General features: G+C 47.7%; 1 protein-coding gene across 5 annotated transcripts in view; it reads right to left on the bottom strand.

Moving 5' to 3' along the window:
* Positions 1 to 20,985, bottom strand: part of CDK5RAP2 (CDK5 regulatory subunit associated protein 2) — a 2,172,192-nt gene that overhangs the window by 607,343 nt on the left and 1,543,864 nt on the right. For all 5 annotated transcript variants that reach the window (XM_069609888.1, XM_069609889.1, XM_069609892.1 and 2 more), the window contains one exon: positions 13,824 to 13,937. In XM_069609888.1, coding sequence (XP_069465989.1) covers positions 13,824 to 13,937 — 114 coding nt within the window. The remainder of the gene's footprint in view (positions 1 to 13,823; positions 13,938 to 20,985) is intronic.

Raw genomic sequence — 20,985 nt, 5'->3', positions numbered from 1 at the left:
TCAATTAAATCAAAACATAAACGTAAAAATGCAAACCACCTTCTAAAGATACTCAACAAGGAAAAGTAAAACCCAGAGCAGACAAGAAGAAATAAGCAAAACTTATAATACTAAAGCCTGCTCATCATATAACTATCATTTGAAAAAGGTAATTACTGCAATTATTATAGCTGCCGTTTGACCACAATAAATCATCCACCATATAGTTTCTGTTGTCAAGCTTTTAAAATTCCGAATACCTCTTTAAAATGCTGTTCACATTTCTGTCTCAACATTGGGCACTCTGTTATCATGTGTCTAGGGGTCCCTGGTTGATCAACAACCTTGCAAAACCGACATAAGTTATCTTTCAATAGAATAAATTTCCGTCTAGCTTGAAGATCTTTGGTTGGCCATAGGTTACACGCATGTATTGTTTTCTATGAGTGGGCGATGGCGATTTAAGCAAATACAATTCACAGAGGCCAACCTTTTTATGCAAAAACTGATTTTAGGAAAGTCACAATATGTGAGGCATTTCTCTCTTGTATTACGCCTATCATATTGAAATAATTTAGTTATTGCTCTATTCGGGTTTGCGAGAAGGTCATCCAAAGAGACATCAGCAGCCGCCATAGCATTTATAACGAGACCATGCCATTAACATGTCATTGGACTCAAAGTGACGGCGGCAGGCGCCGTATATATACGTTGTCACTACGTCCCACACCGGTTTCCCTATTTTTTTTGGGAGCACACCACGCTGCATAGGAAAACAAAGAGATAAAAATGGGCGAATAATCCCCCGAAAATGAAATGACCATAAACCTCAGAAGGAGGAAATATTTGCAATAAACACTAACAAAGTCGCGTCAGAAAACCTGCTTTAAAAAAAAAAAAAAAACATGTGGCAGGAAGGACAGAAAGGGTCACTGAGGAGCATCACCAAGTCATCATCAAAGAGGAGAGGCGCACCAACCAACCGACTTTGAGCGGAGATGGATGGGAGGGGAGATGAGGAATCTGAGGTAGAAGAAGCCATAGAAAGAACATTATGGTAAATCATTTCTCCTTCAATGGATTGCCTTTCTCCCGCAGTCCTCATCTGATATTCCCAAAGCAGTAGATGAAGGAGGCAGGCAGAAAGTAAGAATAAGACATTTTGCAGCACTGTCCTGCCAAAACATGCACCAGCTGTAAGAGCCACATCTAGACTATAGTGCTTAGCAAGGTATGAAGGGATGACCATGTCGCTGCGCAACAAATATCTCTAACAGGGACTCCCCCTCTGTAATGTTGTTGACGCTGAGAATCCTCTAGTTGAATGGGACATGATGCCTGCCGGTAATTCCTTTCCAGCGGACTGGTAGCATTCCACTATACAGAAAATTCTCCAGTGGGACAAAATTTGCTTAGTTCTGGCCAGGCTCTTACGGGCTAAAGGAAAAGCCACGAAGAGCTGGTCAGATCTTCTGAACTCAACGTCCTCGCAATGTAATAAATTGGTGCCCTTTTGGGATCTATAATATTAATAATTTGCATTTATATAGTGCTACGAACCACCAGGTATCTGAGCGCTGCTTATTTTTATCCACGGTGTGTGGTGCTCATTTATCGACCTCAGAATGATGAAAGAATTTGGCCCTGCAGGGATTCGAATCAGCATCGGCAGGCTCTGCACGGATGCCAAAGTGAGCGCTCTACTCGCTGTGCTATCGGACCGTGCCATCTAGGAGATGAAATCGCTCGTCCTCCTTAGAAGGATGCGGGAGAGAATAGAAGACCGGGAGGTGGATCTCAGGGACAATGCTGGAAAGGAAGCCAGGCCTTACCCTGACGAGACATTCTCCTGAAAAAAATAACAGTACAAGCTGGTTTACAGCATAAGGCCTGTAGTTCAATCACCCGCCTCGCGGATGTAATAGCCACCAAAAAGGCTGTTTTTAAGGAGAGAAGTCTTAAAGGACAAGTATGCATTGGCTCAAAAGGAGGCGCCATCAGATATGTCAGTACCAGATTAAGGTCCCAATCCGGGACAACAAAGGGAGTGGGCGGGAACTTATTTACAAAGCCTTTCAGGAATTCTGCCATCACCGGGATCGTAAAAAATGAAACTTGATCCGGGGATCTCTTAAACACAGACAAGGCCGCCAAATAGCTTTTGACTGTGGTGACCTCAAGGCCTTCTGAGGCCAGTGACAGAAGGAACTCCATCACTGTAGTGGTGGGGCAAGACATAGTGTCAATCTTGCTTTCCCTGCACCAAGCCTCAAATCTTCTCCACCTGCACACGTACAAAGATCTTATAGACAGTCTGAGTGCAGCCAGAGTCACCTTTCTCAGAGAAGTCCCAGGCATCATACCACATCCTCTCAAGAGCCACACATGTAGGTTGAATTCTGGGTCAGGTGGAGTATCCAACCTTTCGACTAGGTTAGGAGATCAGGCCGCAGAGGCAACCGGTGAGGTGGACAGATGGACAGATCCAAGAGGTCGGAGTAGCATGTTCTCAACGGCCAGTCTGTGCGATGAAGATCATGGTTGCTCGAAACCTCTTCAACCTCTGGAGAACCCATGGAATGACGGGAATCTGAGGGAAAGCGTAAAGGAGAGGGAAGGTCCAATCCACAATAAACGCGTCCCCCAGTGCACCGTTCGCTGGGAATTCCCTTGAGAAAAAAAGTCTGCACTTCCTGTTGGATTTTGTTGCAAACAGAGCCACTGACGGGTACCCCAGAGAGAGAAGACGTCTTCTAGGACTTCCTGGCACACTTCCCACTCGTGTGAGACAGTGCTCCGCCTGCTCAGAGCATCCGTCAAACTGTTCTCTGTGCCGCCAGATGAACTGCTGAGACCGAGATCCGGTTCTTCAGTAACCAGAACCATAGCATAATCGTCTGTGTGTGTAGGGGGCAGGAGTGCACGCCACCTTGCTTGTTCCATCAGAATGAGGATATGCATCCCCTGCAGAGACGGAGCAATCACCTTCAGGGCTAGCCTGATGGCTCGTAACACGAGCCTGTTGATGTGCCACCTGGCTTCCTCGCAGTGAGCTCCCCAACCCTTCAGAGTTGCATCCATGACCACTCGGGCCTGAGGCCAAGGAGGCCAGAAGGGTTCCCCCGCCATGCGACTGCTGCAGTCTGCCCACCAGGACTGGTCATTGGCCACTGATGCGAACACCCCCAAGGAGATCTGAAAGAGCCCAGAGGTGCAGCGACCACTGACTCCTCAGGAGCCACTGCAGGGATCTCATGCGCAGCCTGGCCTCTGGCACTAGAAAAATGCAGGAGGCCATGAGACCTAAGAGGTGGAGGAAGGAAGCCGCTGGTAGAGTAGCATGGTTACGGAACAAGTCAACCATTCGTGACAAGCTGAAACTCTCTCTTCGGGAGGGAAGGCTTTCGCAAACCGGTTGTAAAGGACTGCCCCGATGAACTGGAGCCTTTGGACCAGTGTCATTTGGGACGTCTTTAAATTCAGAGAGAAGCCCAGATTGTGCTTCCCTCGGATCAGCCAGTCGCCCACGTATGGAAATACGTGGACCCAGGATCTCCTGAGGTTAGCCGCGACTACCACCATGAGCTTGGTGAAGACCCTTGGGGCAGATGTCACACCTTGAACTGATAGTGCTTGTCCCCTATGGTGAACCTTAGGACCTTCCTGTGCTTCTGATGGATGGGCACATGGAAATAAGCGTCCTGTAGGTCTATTGACACCAGCCAGTGCTGTAGATGTAGAGCATGGAGAATTTCTCTCAACATCAGCATCCTGAATTTGTCTTTCCTCAGGAACTTGTTCAAGGTCCTGAGGTCCAGAATGGGATGGAGACCTCCTCCCTTCTTGGGTACCAGGAAATACCGGAAATATCAACCGGATCCTCTCTGCTCGGGAGGTACCTCTTCGAATGCACCCTTTGACAACAGGGCTTGTAATTCTTCTTGGAGTTCCTGTCCCGGTTGGATTGGAGGTGGTGAGGGTCTGTCTGGAAGTTTTCTTAAAAATGGCAGACAATAACCCCACAGAATGAGCTGAAGAGCCTAGGTATCGGAAGTTATTCCCTGACACTGGAGCCAATGCTCTTTCAACCATCCACCAACCGGTATGTTGTGGGAGGGGAAATCAAAGCGGCTTAGGAGGCTGCACAGCCCCCGCCTCTAACGCTGCTTGTTGGCATTTAAAAGCCCCCCTGCCCCTTACAGAGCGCGAAAAACGCTACTGCCCTTGCCTGGCCGGCGGGAGCTTTGCTCTCCCGCCATACGGAGCAGACTGCCTTTAGCCACTTGCCCTAGAGGGCTTTGGCACCGGAACACGACAGACATAAAATATGCAGAGTGCCCCTCTTGGCTTCGAGGCCTGTTGTGTGGGGGGTTAACCATGCCGACTGCAGCATGTCATTTAAACATATCGAGCATCCTCCCACTCTTGGCAGGTGGTAGGCCCCGCTGACGGCTTACCTTTTCCCATCGACGAATCAGAGTCCCGACGGGGACACTTTTTTTCAGGACGAGGAAGAATGGCTCCTCGAGTGGGACCGTTTTTATTTTGCTGATGTTGTTTCTTGGAGGTGTGCCCTCGGTTTCGGATTCTGAGGACAGAACCGTCGACCGCGCCGCTGATTTAAAGGTCAGCCAACCAAGAGCGAGTTTATCTGCTCGATCGCAAAGGGATTTGGGCTGCATCTTGGAGCACGAGACCCCCTTCCGTCCCATGACCCGTGCCGAGGCACCAGAGTCACAACTCATGTGGTTCAGTGATGGACATCTTGGTGCCACAGTCAGTACACTGCTTGAAGCCCAAAACCCGAGCGATACACATCTTGCATCAAGGATTTACAAGGAAATGAGGTGTGGGGCAAAGTGATGAAGTATATATACCATGCCTGAAGTGACGTCCGGAGCCGACTATCGGATGACAAGCAGGACGGATAGACGGCCGGGTGGAGGTCCGCTACACCCCCCTGTTTAAAATTGTCCAAAGCAGCAGAGCTGGATGGAATATCTATCAGATGAGGAATCTGCGGAGAAAGACAATCTATTGAAAGTCACGAACAATGCCTCAGACTTCCTGAAAGATTTTGTCAGAGAGAGAGCAAACTTGAGGATCCTATTGAGGTCCAAGGAATGTAGTGCACTCTTTGCCTCAGACTGTGGGTTCAGTAAGAACACTGTAGGCAGATGTCATGATTCAGATGTAATGGAGTGACAACCTTCGGCAATAAGTTTTGGTGAGTGTGCAAGATGACATTGCCGTTGTGAAGGACTTGCACAAAGACAACGCCCGCAGCTCACTAACCCTGCACGCGGAGATGAGAGCCACCAATAAAACAGCCTTTAGCGTCACCAAGTGGATGTCAACAGAGACAATCAGCTTGAAAGGCTTGTGTTGCAAAGATGAAAGAACCAGGTGGAGGTCCCAGAAAGGATACGGCCTACGCACTGGAGGAAAAAGCCTAGACAACCCCTTAAGGTGGTCCTTAACCACCAGGTTGGCTGCCGAAAACACATGCTCAGGGACATTCTTCTAAGCCCCAATGGTCGCCAAATACATTAGGCAAGTATCCTCCTGAAAGAGCCAGGTGTGCTGGAAAAGCCAGTTCATCATTCAAAGGACAGGTGACTGGATCTAGACCCCTGTCGCAAGCCCAATGGCAGAACCTAGTCCATTTGCTCTTATAGTGGGACCGAGTCGGGGGCCTACTGGTCCACTGAATGAAGTCCCAGTTGTCCTCTGAAAATTGAGCATGCTGAAGCCTCAGCTGGTCAGGAACCAGGCCGGCAGGGCCAGTTTGGCCAGGTCCGGATGCTCCACTGCCCCACCCTGCTGTGTCAGGAAGCCCTTGCCGGGGATCGGAAGATGGAGGGGACCCTGGGAGCACAACTGCAGCAGACCAGAAAACCAGGGTGTCGAAGGGCAGTGCGGGGCAACCAGGATCAGGCTGCAACCCACTGAGGTCCAGAACCTGTGGAGGGTCCCTACTTCTTGGCGTCAGAGGCGGGGACGGAGCGGAACAACCTGTGCAACGTCCTCTGCTGTTTCCTCCTGTTTTCGCTGGCCGACCTGTCAGGCCTCTGTGTACCACGGTCCCAGAACCCTATGAAGTCTAAGAAAGCACAGAGCTTGAACTCGGTCCTGCCCTGGGACCGAGGGAAGAACTTCGGACCTGGTTTTGTCAGGATGGCCAAGGACTTGACGGTTTGAGTGGTTTTCTTTTGTGAACTCGTCATCGGTCGATGAATGAAAAAGGGCAGATCCAGTATCCGTTCCTGTACGTCAGATGAAAACTTAGTGGCATGCATCCACACCCCCCTTCTCATATCAACCCCAAGGAACAGCCCTCTGGTGGCTGTGTTGATGTAGGAGACCGAAGACTCCATGACGTCCTGCACAATGGCTCGGGCATCAGCCAGACCAGCCTTGAAGCAGACTTGCTTGTCTGAAGGGAGGTCGGGCAGAAATTCCCTGAGCTCCTGCCACAGGTTCTGGTTAGCCGCAGCCAAGAGGGTTCCCGCGTTGGCTTGCGCAGATGTAGCCCTGAGATGGATTAACAACGCTTTCCCAAGGACTTTGTCCTCCTTGGAGAGGCAACTGGAGGTAGCTCCCACGGAGGAAGACGGCGAAGACAATGGTTTCGAATATAAGGAGGCCGCAGCCACCACAGAGGAATGGGGCCGCGGGTGGAAGGCAAGGAGGATTGGCTCCCCATCAGTCAGCCTAAACCTGCTGTCCATCTGTGCATTGACCCTAGGCTTCTCCCAGATACACCACCTGCAGGACATCCTTCTGGAGGGGGATGCCATACCGGATTGTGGTACGTTTCCCCAAGACCTCTGCTAGCATACCCAACTCCTTGGAGGCTTCCTCTGGCAGAGGGACCCACAAGAACTTCACCACGCCATGAAGGTCGATCATGAAAGGCCTTAATGAATGCATAGGCCTCATCGTCCTGGCCATCATAGACGTCATTGCCCCCCTTTTCACAGACCGAGGGGAATCTGGCCCCTGGAACACAGGTGCCAGCGGGATCCCCCCCCTAGGTTCTGCGTAGCAGACAGGTCCAACGGCTGTTGAGGGGGAGGCATTGGTAGTACAGCAGGAGGTGGAGGCGTCAGAACAACTGGTAGGGCCTGAACAGGTGGAGTGGCCGGCACCGGATCCAGGAACGCAGGAAGAGTACCCAGAGGAGAGGGCTAGGGTGGCACCACCTGCGTGATGACCTCCTTCACAATGTCCTTCAGGAGCTCCTTCATCTGAGGGGAACACATGAGGAAGAGGAAGCACTCGAAGAAGCGATCTTCACAAGCTGCCAGGTCCCTAGGGGCGCGGCTGTTAGGAATAATTTCCATTTCATGTGTAATTTTCCCTCCAGTGTGTACCCCCCGACTTGTTGCTTTGTTTAAACACCATTGTCTGACTTTACCAGAGGATCACAGCCTTCTTGTGCACTCCCCTGGGCTTTTTCACTCACTTCTTATGGGAAAACTGACATGCCCTTAAAGACAGTCAGTACTGGGAGACTTTGTTTCCCTTAGTCCTTGTCCATGTTGCAACTTTTCTGCAACATGTAACAAGTACAAAAAGTACCTTACAGTACGGTGCGCACTTGGGTCTAATAGACATTTTGAAAGGCCCTAGATACTCTCAAAGGATTTTATTTAGGAGAAGTGCAGATGTGCCTTGGACAGGGCTGGTGGCAGCTATTCTTTTTACATGTTTTTAACCCTTTCCTGCCAGATAAACTGCGGTTATCGCGTTTGGCACGAACAGGTGGCCTGGCTCCAAAATGGCCATGCCACGAGGTTCTTTGTCCTGTCCTTTGGCCATTGTGCCCCTTCACCTTCCCGAGGTCGAGCCGACCAAGGTCAGTCCTTATTTGGGCATGCATTCTCCTGCGAAACGCCAAGCTTTCGCAGGCTTCTGCATCCCTTGTGTGTGTGTGTGCTTCCAGGATGTGGGCTGGACGGTCTGGTTCCAATACACATCCTGTGTGCCAGAGACTCTGGTGTGCTGTGAATACCTGGGACCACCGTGGTCCGTGATTGGTCCACGTATGGTATGCCTGCTTGAGGGCAGATCTCCCATTGGGTACTCTTCATTTTGGCATGAAGACGATCTGGGATTAGAGAGGGCTCCAAACACCCATACCATGTTAATCTCTGGAGTTCTCACTGAACGAAGGATAGGATCCAAGTACCTGAAACTAAGAAGCCGAGTCAGGAACTGCTGGTGACCCGCTGGAAGGTTTGGCATCCTGAGCCCGCTGTCGTCCCACTGGACCCCTTCTGCATCTGGTCACCCTAGACGGTCTGCGAAGACGTTTTGACCCATTGGAATAGTGGGAACAACTATTCTCGGCACCTTCCTCAAACCCTGCAAGTAAGCCTTCTCGGAAGGCTTACTTGCTGGTCACCCAGTGGGGTGACCAGTTTACGCAGGACCTTTGCCCTGATACCGCCGCTGTTTCAAGGAGACACTCGAAACTTGGTACGTCGCTAGCTCTGTGTTCACGGCGCTCTGACACCGCATTTTGTACACTTGACGTTCCCAGGCCTGGAGTAAAGTCAGTGCGCCCCGAACCGGAGCATACACGGTTACCGTGTCGCCCAGCCGTGGTGACGAACTTTGCAGGTGTGCTGCTTTTGTGCCCCTCTTGGCCCTGATGCCTGCTGCAGTGAAACTGGCCTGATCCATTCACCAGGAGCAGAGAAATCGCCACTGTCCCGTTTGGGAATCAACGCTGTATCTTCGTCACTGAAAGCTGCAGAGCCGCCAAATTGCCACACTTGAACCTGCAACTGAAGTGGACTAGACTGCCGAAGTTTGGTCTGGAGAGCGCTGGGGGTCGGTGAGTAACTGCAACCCTAACCGGTGGCCCCTAGCGCATAGATCCATTTTTATGCACGAGTGGCCCCTGAGGGCCCCTCTCTTTTCCACTGCTAGTGCAAACTAGCGAACTATTCCCGAACTCTGGAACCGGCTCTGCCCTGTTGGGGAGACCCTCCACGAATAGTGTGAACTTATTCTTCATCACCTCACCCATGTTCCTGAGCTGCTACAGACCCTTGAAGAGACCCCGTTTTGACCATCTGCATTACCGCGTGCACCAGCATTGCAAGTACATTTGAGCAATAGGCTCCACTCTTCTTAGGGATTGGACTGCCTCTCAGTTAGGATTTTGTTTGATGCAGAAGGGACTAAAGACTATTTGCACTGCCTGTTTCCTTCCCCTTTTAGGTTGTGGACCCATTTCGCACATTAACCCTTTAGACCCCATTGGTCTTGTATATATGTATTCAATAGGATTGTATAGATCTAAAAGTATTACAGTGATTGTTACTGTGTGGTGAACTTTCAAAGACCTTGAAATAAATGTATTTGTATTTTTAATATATACACCTGACTGGGAGTGATACGTAAGTGTCCTTTACTCTGTGTGCTCATTGAGGTCTTTCAGTCACCCTCACCCCTCCCAAGACCTAGTCTTAACCGCTGCGAATGATACCTTGATTGGTCTGGCTTGTCCAGAAGGTTACTCTGTTCCAAGAAACTAGGCTGGCCTTCTGAACCTCAGCCCACCATGTCAGAGTTCAGAAATCCGTCTTAACACCGGCCCCCCGAGGCGCTGGGCCTCCGCTCCTGGTCAAATCGCTGAGGCGCCTGGCGCATATAGCTATACGGCTGTGATGGAAAGATGGATCCCTGAGGGGACCAAAACCCTGCACCGTAGGATCCACAGCTGCTTCCAGAAGGAAGGGGACTGGGATCATCCTGCAACGCCCATTCGATGGGCGAAAGCACTAGCGTGCCTTGAGCTGGATCCAAGATGGCTGTTGGTCTGGAAGGCTCAGTCACGTGCCGCGCCGCCATTTTGAAGTCCTGCACGACGCCCTGTGCTGGAGGGTGCAAAGGCCCTGAGCCAAGAGATGCCTCAGACAAGAGAGGATACAGCTTGGGTATTGCACCCGAAGCAGAGGTATCGACCTCCGAGACCACTCAGGTAGGCGCTGAGACCTCAGCCGGACAGCCAGTAGTCTTAACGCCCTCACTCATGACCTCGGAGCAAGCTCTGGTACTCTGGACTCCCTTGGCACCTACGCTGGTAGTCGTGCTGGATCGAGCAAAGGGCAGACTCTTGAGGTGGAAGATCTACCTGCACAGCGACAACCGATTCTTCAATGCCCTGTGACTGCAAGCCGAACATGTTTGCCAGCGGTGGTCGGGCCCCAAACAATCAAGACAGAGTACATGGGGGTCCAAGGCAGGGAACGAGCTGTCGCATGAGGCACATCTTGTGAATCCTCTTGTGGCCGACATGGGTCAGGGAGGTGAGGCACCGAAGGGAAGTTAAGTAAGAATTGAAAAACAAATGGGAAGCAAGCGGAAAGCTGGAAAAAGTCTCTGCGCAGGCTGCCTGGTCCAACATGTCTGTGGGGAAAAAGGGAATGCGGTGAGGTGCGGGAGGGAGGGAGGGGTATTCCCACACCCAAGTCTGCGTCGCGGCACTAAATTTAAAGGGGAAGCTAATTTTTCCGCTGCCAAAGGCTCCGATACCATCCCATGTTGGGGGATGCCCACAAGGTTAGAGGAAAGGGAAGGGAACAGGAGGTTTGAGTACTAGGACTTACCTGCCTTTTTCCCATACAGCAAGTTGCCGTCTGACTTTGTCTGATTGATTTCTAAAGGGAACATTTATGCACCTGAAACTATTCCAAAGTGGCCTTGAGGGGTACTCATCTGTCCCTGGATATTTTTCCTGCATCCAGTTTGGGTCGAGTGGGTTCTAGGCCAAGATAAGAAGTTTATCTTGCAACTGTGATTTCATATGTAGTCGGCCACTTCTGTAAATGTAAATGCCTGATTTCAATGTAACATTTACAAATGACACTGCATGTTTTTGTCCCTATGTAAGTGTAATGACCTGGTGCTATGAGACTTAAATGTACCATGTCTAATGGTGGGCTCTGCCTGTGCTTTAGACCTGCCCTCCCTAGTTCAACCCCAAATCTCCAATCCCTACATGGACTGTCAGGTACACACTTGTATTTTTCAAATACTACATCCTAGGTTTAGAAATATTGTGATTGTTAGTGTTGGCAATTAAGATCCTGTGCTGACCCCCACTACTGTGTGTTCTAATGTCTGGTTCCCTTTTCTTCCCACCCAGTGTCTTTAAATGGAACACGTCCATCAATAGATCGAGTGTTTGGGAGAATTCTCATTCAAGGGCTAATTTCCCTTACCTAGTGAGTCCCCCAGCAGCTTTGCTGGATTTCTGGAGTACATTTTTTCCACTTGGTGAGCTTTTCCCCCACTCTTACCCATGTTTTGCCATGTGTATTTCATCTGCTTTTGTGATTGTGGGCTCTGGAGTACACCACTTCAGTAGCCCCCTTCTTTTGTGTGTTACACAGCACCTTCAATGCAGTGAAACACGGTTGTCTTTTAGACTTCCCACCAACTCCATTTCTGGGGCTGACTACTGACCACCAGAAAAGGGTAAAGTTGCCGTTAACTTTACTTAGTCTTTTAACCACAGATCCAATACACCTCATCTTACATGGAGAACTGGAACGGGTTAATCCTTAGCCCTTTTTATCTGTACCTTCTAGAGCATTGTTTTGCTCTTTTAACATTTAGGCTTGGCTCATGGCAGTGGTATCTACCCTAACTTTTTTGTTACAGGCTATTATATCAGCCTCGAACTTAAACCCGCTTGATCAAATACACTGGACCCGGTGGGGTTTATTTCGGCATTTTTTTTTGTTAAAGTCCTTCTTGTGTTTTACTTTGCACGGCAAACCAGGATTGCCTTCTTTGTTCACTGTCTTTTGGCGGGCTTCTGCCAAGAAGCTCTCCTCTAGGGGCCTGGGCATCTACGTGCACTGAATGTGAGGGAGGGGTGTAATCACCCCCTGCACAGGGTATCCTAGGAAACCCAAGTCACACTTTGCCATGATTGGCAGAGGTGGTTGTCCGGGCTGGACAACCCCCTGCTGCGTGATTGACAGCCAGGCTGTGTGAATGGGGGATTATCGCATAAAAAGGCAGGTCTCTTGGGCTAGAAGTCAGAGAGTCGCCACTGGAACTACAAGGAACCGAAGAGAAGCGGAGAAGAAGACGGCTGCTGCAACTGCCCCGTCCCGGTGAAGCCCTGCTGCAGTCCTGAGCTATCTACCCTTCGAAGACCAGAGAAGATCCAGTCCGGAGCCTTCTTCCCTTGAGCCTGGTGGGGATAACCAGCTCACCTTCTACAGCCATAGGATCGTCTTCTTGGTCGAAATCGCTGCACATGGCTGTAGTGGTCCGGATAGCCATCTGAAGAGCCTCTCCTGTTTTTAACAAGCGCACCTTTTATTCACCGTCGCTGCTGCCGGCTTCATCCCTGTGTGGTGCAGACCCCTCCAGACGTCCTCCTTCGTCCCGAAGCTCCATGAACCATGGGTCTGCAGGAAACTACCAGGAACAACTGCCGTGGCACCAGCTTCCTCTTTGAATAAGGTACTGTGTTCTGCTTGAGGAATTAGTATGAATCCCTTTTCTTCATCTCCAAGGTTTGCCCTTGTCTTCTCTCCTTCTTATAACTTTTGCTTCCTCTGTTGACAATATCTAAGTACTCCTGGCTACGTTGAATCGTGAACTGTCCCACTGTGTGATCCTCGACAACAGGAACCCGGTTCCACTGGACACTGGCTCTGGCCCATTGACTCTTGAATTTCTGTCAACGAGTGTTCTCGGATTCTGTCTGCCTTGACAAAAGTATTGCCTATGATTTTTGCCCCCAACTCTCTCTGGTTAAACTCAGGTGCTAAGTGTGTTTTTGCCCCAGTAACATTTCTTGCCGCGGATACGTGTTTAAATAAGACCGAACTGTCATTACTGTCAAAAAGTGATCGCAAGTGTATTCCCGGTAACGTCTTTTATTTCACAACACGGGTCTGTTAAAACATAGGGTACTTACCTTGAGTTAGAGTGTACCACAGTGAATTGGTTGGTTGTAGTGTATTATATGTGTGATTTTGAATTAATAGAAGTGTTGTGTTTATAACAAACGTACTATATATACCTAATGTACTTATATTTTTTTACCTGAAACCTTGAGTCAGTGTTTGCTCGAGTCACAGTAATTGTGGTCCCTTTATGTAATCTCTGCTACTGCTCATATACTCTTGAGATAAGCCTGGCTGCTCCGCTACTGCTACCACTTTAACATAGTAGTGCAGGCTTGTACCAAAGGTTAAACTTGTATTGCCACCTGTGGTCTTAATTGTGTGTAGTGGTCCCTAAGGGCACTGCACAGGATTCTGCCTAACATTGAGGACCTACAATAGAGTATAAGAGTGTCTTTATATAAATTTACTTTTTTTATAACTACACTAGGTATTTCCACCATATTGTTTCTTATAGTAATTAATGGGCTAATAGACCTATATACGTGTAATCTAAGTAAGGTGTATATTTTTTAATATATCAGTGCAATGTATTTTATATAGATGAATGTGTGGACTAATTCCACCTTTGTGTCGGCCTACTTTCCCTGCCTTCTGTAAAGTCTAATTGCGCTGCCACCCTACCCACCTCGTTTGGGTTGGGTGTACTTACCCCACCACAAACTTAGTGCAACCTTTGGCTTGCCAGATGTTTTGAATTACAAATCCCATTGGTCCTAGCAAGAATAACTAATGGTGAGGGATCATGGGAGTCGTAGTCCAAAACATCGGGAAAGCCACTGGTTGCAAACCACTGTGCTAATGGTTGAACAGCCCTCAACAAAGGGTTGTACAAAAAGCGCCTTATAATGAGTGAATTCAGAACAATCATGCATTCCATTCGCAGTGGGACATCACCTCTAGATCCTCTGGCCAGTAGGTCTTTCAGGGATTCATTTTGTCTTCTCAGGAAACTTATTTCAGAAATGAGTGTAGTGTGTTGGGAGTTATCACTGTACACATTTGTAGAACCTGTAAATGAAGATGGGGAAAGTAAATAGAATAGTCAATCAACCTTTTGGAAGAAACATTTTGTGTAAAATGCATATAACTATTTAAAACCAAAATATATGTAAAGTGGTAAGAACAATATAGATCCTTCAGTGGAGTACCCTAAATGCTTTTGTACAAGCTGTTGCAAATATGTTGGAATATTTTCAATACCACACATGGAGATCTCTATAAAACATCCTTAATGTAATGGCATTTAATTACCCAACCCCATTTCAACTGCAAGGAGATCCAGCATTGCATACTCGTTAAAACCACAAAGTGCTGCTGGCCTTTGAACTCCTTTTCCACCTTTTTCACCTTCTCCTGTCCCTTCTCCGACCCTCCTTCCCCCCACCTTCCAGGCCCGCCCACAGTGTTCCCTGATTGGTCAGTGCTCAGTGTGCATGATCTGAAACAACAAGGACTGTAGAGTTTCTCTCTTGGTGCTGTGCTCCCGGGCCTTCTTTTGCTCACGGTAACCTAGTGGGATCATCGTCTGCGTGGTAAGCTCCTCTTCTCCCTTGGATCGAGAACTTTGAACTCCTTTTACAACCTTTTCACCCTTTCCAGCCCTTTCTCTGACCCTCCTCCCTCCTACCTTCCCTACCCACCCAACCTTCACCACGATTATTCAGTGCTCTGTGCACATGACCGGAACTATTACTCTTCAGTGTCCTTCCCAGAGGGAGCCTTGCCCGGGAAGTCGGCCAGGGGTCAAAGAGAAGCTCCCCATCGCCCGTTTACTGTGAGCGCCGTACAAAGCACTACTGCTACAAAAAGGTAAGGTGGTACGAAGTGGGAGCACGGCCAGCACTGTGCTTCTAAAACCATTTCACTACTTTATTACTTTATAACTACCATGCAATTCTTGCCACTGTGTGGAATCTCACTGCGCTCCAAAGCTAGCCAATCTATTGCACTTAGATTAATTTCGAGGATAGCTAATGTATTGCACTTAAATTAATTTTGGGTTTAGCACTTTATTGCATTTAGCAGAACTTTTGAAGTGTAGACACTGTATTGAATTTAGTGAAATCTCCGAGTGTAGTCACTATACTGAATCTAGGTGCGCTTTGGAGCATAGCCACCATGCTTTAATCCTGCTGAATTTCTGAGTACAGAGACCAGATTGAATAGGGTACGGCTGCCCTCTGATTTCTGCCTCTGTGTTGAAAGTGTGCTACACTCTGAAGTTTGCTACTGCACTAACCACCTAGGCTCCTCTCCAGCATATGTACGGAATGGATAGTATCAAACAGTAAAAACAGACACAAGTGATCAGAGTTTAAGGGTGTTTATTGAACTTCAATGGGTCGGTTTAACGCCTATCTAATCCTAAATCTAAGGATGCGCGCAAGCTACGACCATCAAATAATAATAACGCAGTCCTAGTGGAGTCTGTCAAAATGAAATGGCCTATACTTACAAACCTATTGCCAATCCTTACTTCTAAATACAAAATGTGTGTGACAACAATGTAGGCAAAAGAAAAGTGTTCAAGAAATGATATGTCAGGATAGTTAAGCAGTTGGCTTCCCATCCCCACGTTTGAGAGAGTCTCTCTCTCTCTCTCTATCCCTCTCTCTCTCTCTCTCTCTCTCTCTCTCTCTCGGTATCAGTGCCTTCTGCCAAAGTCTCTCTCCCAATGACAGTCTCTTATTCCAGAGGGCCTGACGTAACAAACACCAAAGTTCCTTTCTTATCAGGATTCTCACATTCACAGGTTCGCAACTGGTCTCCCTCGTTCGGGCTCGAACCACGGATCCCCCTCTTTCGGGCTCAGATCCCATTAGCACAATGTTCACGATTTGTCTCCCTTGTTTGGGATTGGACCACGGATCCCCCTCATTCGGGCTCAGACCCCTTTGTATCAAAAACCAAAAGACTTTTGATTGCGCGATGGTTTTTGTTTAAACCATTACATGACCACTTTAATTCACACCAATTCTTATTCTTTATCTTTTACTTTTGTTTCTGCCTCTTCTTGGCTGACTATCTTACGGAGACCTTCCATTGAGCACACTTGCGGTGCCGGACCACTCTGTCATGAATACTGTATCTTCTTTGCTACAGTTCAAACATCCATCATCCGTAAGGCTGTCCTCGCGTCTTTCATCACACGCTTTCAGCAATCTTTATCCTTGCTCTTTGTATTCAATGTTGCCGCTTGCAACCTTGACTTCAACACAAACCGGTCTTGTATCGGTTTCCCCCACTCACCGGCTGTGTTGATCTTTCTTTGATCTTGGAGCCAAGGACGGTACCACAGTGGCTGTTGTTTCTCTCCTACTCGATCAGCCGTGCAGGAGAGCCCCGAGTATCTCTGACACACAATACACGATTATTCACTCTGGTTTCCTAGCCTTATGCTCTGAAATCCAAGGGTGTCTAGAAAGTAACGGCTTTCCGCCAGAAAGGTCAAGGGTATCTCCCTCCTTGTGCACCCTGCTTGGTTTGACGTCTTTCGTCGCTCGTTCAGCTGCCATCTCGAAACTGATGTTCCTTTGTGTGCTTTGCCTTGCTCAGAGTGTGCTCTCGTGCTTCGCCTTTCATCCTTGTGGGGAAGTTTAATGGAAGTCAGGTGTGAAGGATTACCATTAATTGCCTGACCATAGTAGTGGGACATGTCAGGTACATGGCTCGGGTGCGAGTCTGTTTTCTCCCAGAGCGGGCTGTCCGTGTGAAAGTGTTTGTGCAGGAAAAAGGGAGTGAAGGGAGGGGTAGAGTTTCCATATAGCCTACTGGGTAGGATGGGGTAAAGGTGTTGCAGGGAAGAGAGGGATACCGTGTGTCACCATCATGTGTCCCCACTCCCCGAAGACCAGTCATTCAGGTGATCCTCCCGCACTGGTCCACCCCCAGGAACTGGATTCAACATCGATGGGCGTGTCCTGGCCACCTGGATGACAGATCCCAGAGGACTAGTGGGTGAGACACCTTCTGGTTTCTCACATATACCTCCCAAGTGCCACACACACCCCAAACGGCTAGCGACTCTACACACAAAAAACACATCCACCACACCAAACATCTGCAAACAACAAACAACCCAGACAACAGGCCTTACCCCTCCAGACCAACAAGCCAGTGCACACAGAGCACACATAGAAAGCCGACACGCACAGAAGCCAGTTCCTCCTGGTCCTGTAGGCATCAACAGAAGAGCACAACCTCTATCCTATCCCTCTTCCCTCACTAAACTACCCTGCCCTCTTTCTTACAGAGCTATAGGAGTGCCTGGAGACCATGCAAAAGGTAACGGTGCACGGTATAAGTCAACTTAACATTACATAAAACATCTTTAATAAATATACTGTACATGCTTATGAGAATGGCACAACCATGATTAAAGTGAGCAACATGAACCTAAAAAACTAGAGCTAATACAAATTCCTACATAACAACATAACAAAGCAGAACACGTACCCATCTTGTGAGACTACCCATCATCATATGCTAGGATCCCAAGCCAATTCCATGCACCAACTCACAATGATGAGATATTAGTCTAGGTACTACCACTTTAAACACCCCATTCCATTTAGACACCCAACACGGTCATTGTCAACTGGTCATACAACAATGATAGTGATATCCAGCAGAACAACAACAGCTACTACAATGAATCCCAGAAGAAGTCCTTGTGCCATTACTACTTTGAAATGTACAACAATCTTAGTGACAAAGTCAGAACAAACATAGCACCGCTCAATATGCAATGGATCCCTCATGAGAAGGCGCCCCTCAATGTCACCACCACACCCAAAAAACAAAACTCTAGAAATGAAAGAACTGGCATCCAAATGGACAGAAACCACAAATAATTTAAACAAATCAATATAACAACTACAACACCCATCAGTATGACAAAACAGCACATTTCCGCCCCTTCAGTAAAATAAATCCCCAATTACCCTCAACTAGAGATACATTAACATACACCACTGGCAAACAGCAAGAATCATCTATTCTGTTCATACTGTAAGATCAGGAAAACAGGGTACCCAACACAACCTTAGCATCTATTCACACCACAACAACAAATGCAGAGGGGAAATGCAGCAAGTGATCTAATTAAGGCTGCTCATCATCAAAAATGCATCTGACATATGCAATCTTCTTACAGCTAACAACCCCTCCCACCTTCCTCAACAAAATGTGGGTCTCTGACAAATGAATTACCATACCTCCAACCCAGGGCAAGGGGTTGTCTAAAAACCGATCTTACCTTGGTTCGCCTGGGAAGCCTGCTGCAAGTTATGAGTGGTCTGGGTGGGGAATACAGCAATTACTGTACTCTGGAAAGCAATACCGCCTCTCGCAGCTTCAGAACATAGCTTACCAAGGTTGCTAGCTAGTAAGTAATAGTCCTATGACTGATGCACTCCAACCGTTAAGTACGATTTAATTAACTCTTGGGTCCCCACATCAGGCACCGTTCTCAAATCTAGGTGTTTCTGCATTTACTGTTGTGCCCCCATTTCAGGTGTTTCTCCCTCTATCCAGGTATCCCAAATCTAGGTGTCTCTATATGTTTTGTTTTTTTGTTTATTGTGTTTTAGCCATACATGAAAACAGAATTATGACTTTTAACACATTAAAATACACAGTTCTCCAGAAATAAGAAAGCAAAAAACCCAAAGCAGTCTTACCATACCTAAACAAAACTACTAAGTGCAGACAATTGATAAAATAACAGCATAACATATATAATTATGTTGCCTTAAGGAAAACATAATCGTACAAAATACTGAAAGAAACTTTCTCATAAAAACACTTAGAACAATTCTGCATCTTAACATCAGAAAAAGGCAAGGGAAAAAGAAAGGGAAGGGAAAAGGTAAAAAGAACGTAGACAATCATTTACTTTTGTTTATTTATTTATTTAGTATGGCGCACAAAACCCAGACGTAACAGGGCGCAACAGAGGGCAGGAAGATAGGATTACATAAAAATTTAGTTGCAGGATAAGGCACACATGAGCAAAGAACAAAAAAAAGAGGCATAGCATTACATTGCGTGGAGTGTACATATATACATATATTTAAGCGAATGCTTACATATTTACATATTTAGTGCTGTGCACAGGGGCAGTTTGGTTACACTTACATATTTACATATTTAAAGCTGAGCATGGCAGACAGGTTAGAACAACAGCATGGGCAGATGAGATGGCAGGGTTAGTCATGAGGATCATTGGCCCGCAACCAGGTGAGGGTGTTTCGCCTGAAGCTATAGTAGCATTGGTCTGTCCTAATGTTGAGTAGGAGGGCGTTCCAGTATTGGGCTGCCAAGACAGGGAAGCTACTGCCGCCGGTTTTCTTTAGTCTGAAATTGGGTACCTGCAGGCAGTAAGAGTTAATCAATCTGGTGGGGCGGGTGGAGTGTTTTTTCTTTATTCTGGATGCGAGATAGGGGGGGCCTGCGTTGTTTAAGCATTTGTAAGTGAGTGATGCCGTTTTGAGAGCAATGCAGTCAGAGATTTTGAGCCATTTGTGTTCTCTCCTTTTGTTAGAGATGTGTTCCTTAGAGGGTAGGTTGAGGGCTGTTCTGAGAGCGTTATTTTGTAGTGTCTGCAGTTTGTTGGTTATGTATTTGTTGGCTCCTAGGTACATGGCGTTGCAATAGTCCAGTCTGGATAGTATTAGGGCGTTGGCTATGATGATGCAGCTAGCTTGGGTGAGGAAGGCTCTACTTGACCTGATTAGTTTGCATGTGTAGGCGGTGGAGGATGCTAGTGAGTTGACTTGTTTTTTTAGTGACATGGTTGCATCAAGGTGAAAGCCTAGCGTTTTCACTGTTTTGGCCACTGTGATGGTGTTGCCATCAATGTTGAAGGCCTTATAGTTGGAACTGAGTTTTTTTTAAATTGGTATTGGATCCTAGGAGCAGGATTTCGGTTTTCTCATCATTCAGGCATAAGCCGTGTGTGGCCATCCATGCCTGAATGATGAGATATATTTTGTTTACCAAGGCCGTATCTGAAACGAAGTTGCCCGAAAGGGGTATAAGGATCTGGGTGTCATCTGCATAATTGGTATATGAGACACCCAGTCTGTCCAACTTGTCAAATAGGGGCTTGGTAAAGATGTTGTAGAGGGTGGGAGAGACGCAGGAGCCCTGGGGTACCCCACAAGTTATTTTAATGGGGACTGCTGAGGCTAGGGTAGAGAAGACCCTCATGGTTCGGTTGTCCAAGAATGATTGGATCCAGGCTATGGCCTCTTTCGAGAAGTGGGCAGCTGAGGCCAGGTGTTCGCACAGGACTGCATGATCCACCAGGTCGAATGCTGCCGACAGGTCGAGGAGGAGCAACATGGCGGTGTTCCCTTTGTCGTTAATCTCATTGATCTGGGTTTTAAGATCGATTAAGGCTGTCTCGGTACCGTGCTGCGGTCTGAAGCCCGATTGGCGGGTGCCTAATAGTTTGTGAGTTTCAAGATATTGCTGAATTTGCAGGTATGCTACTCTGTCTATTATCTTTAACAGGAATGGCACCGTGGTGATGGGCCTGTAATTGGTGGGAATAGGGTTTGCTTCTTGAGGAGATGCAGGACCCAAGATTCTTTGAGGTTACTTGGTATGGTGTTGGAGGAGAAGGATGCGTTGATCAGCTTGGTTATAAAGGGGGCTAGGTCCCAAGCAGCATCCTTGATTATCTGGGGAGGGCAGTTGTCGCCTTTGCAGTTAGATGGTTTAAGTGAGGCTATAACTCTTTCTGTTTCTGGGATAGATATTTTGGTGAATCTGAAGAGTTTTGATTTGATTAGTTAGGGCGTTTTGGACGCTGGTGCACCATACTTTGTCCTTAATTATATTGTCTGGTGAGGGTATGGGGGATTCTAGTTCCCTTAGTATGGCAAATAGTTCTCTGGTGTTGGAGCTAGATTTTTCGATTCTTTCATTGAAGAGATTCTTTTTTGTGAGAAGAATTTCTTTTTTATAGTTGTTTGCACAAAGTTGTGATTTGTTCTCTTCTGTAGGGGAATTGCACCATTGGCTTTCGAGTTTCCTTTTGTGCAATCTA

Source organism: Ambystoma mexicanum, chromosome 8, assembly GCF_040938575.1.
Source record: "Ambystoma mexicanum isolate Mex_15411 chromosome 8, UKY_AmexF1_1, whole genome shotgun sequence".
Classification (NCBI taxonomy): domain Eukaryota; kingdom Metazoa; phylum Chordata; class Amphibia; order Caudata; family Ambystomatidae; genus Ambystoma; species Ambystoma mexicanum.
The sequence above is the reverse complement of the archived record's forward strand: the minus strand, read 5'-3'. Positions and strand labels throughout refer to the sequence as shown.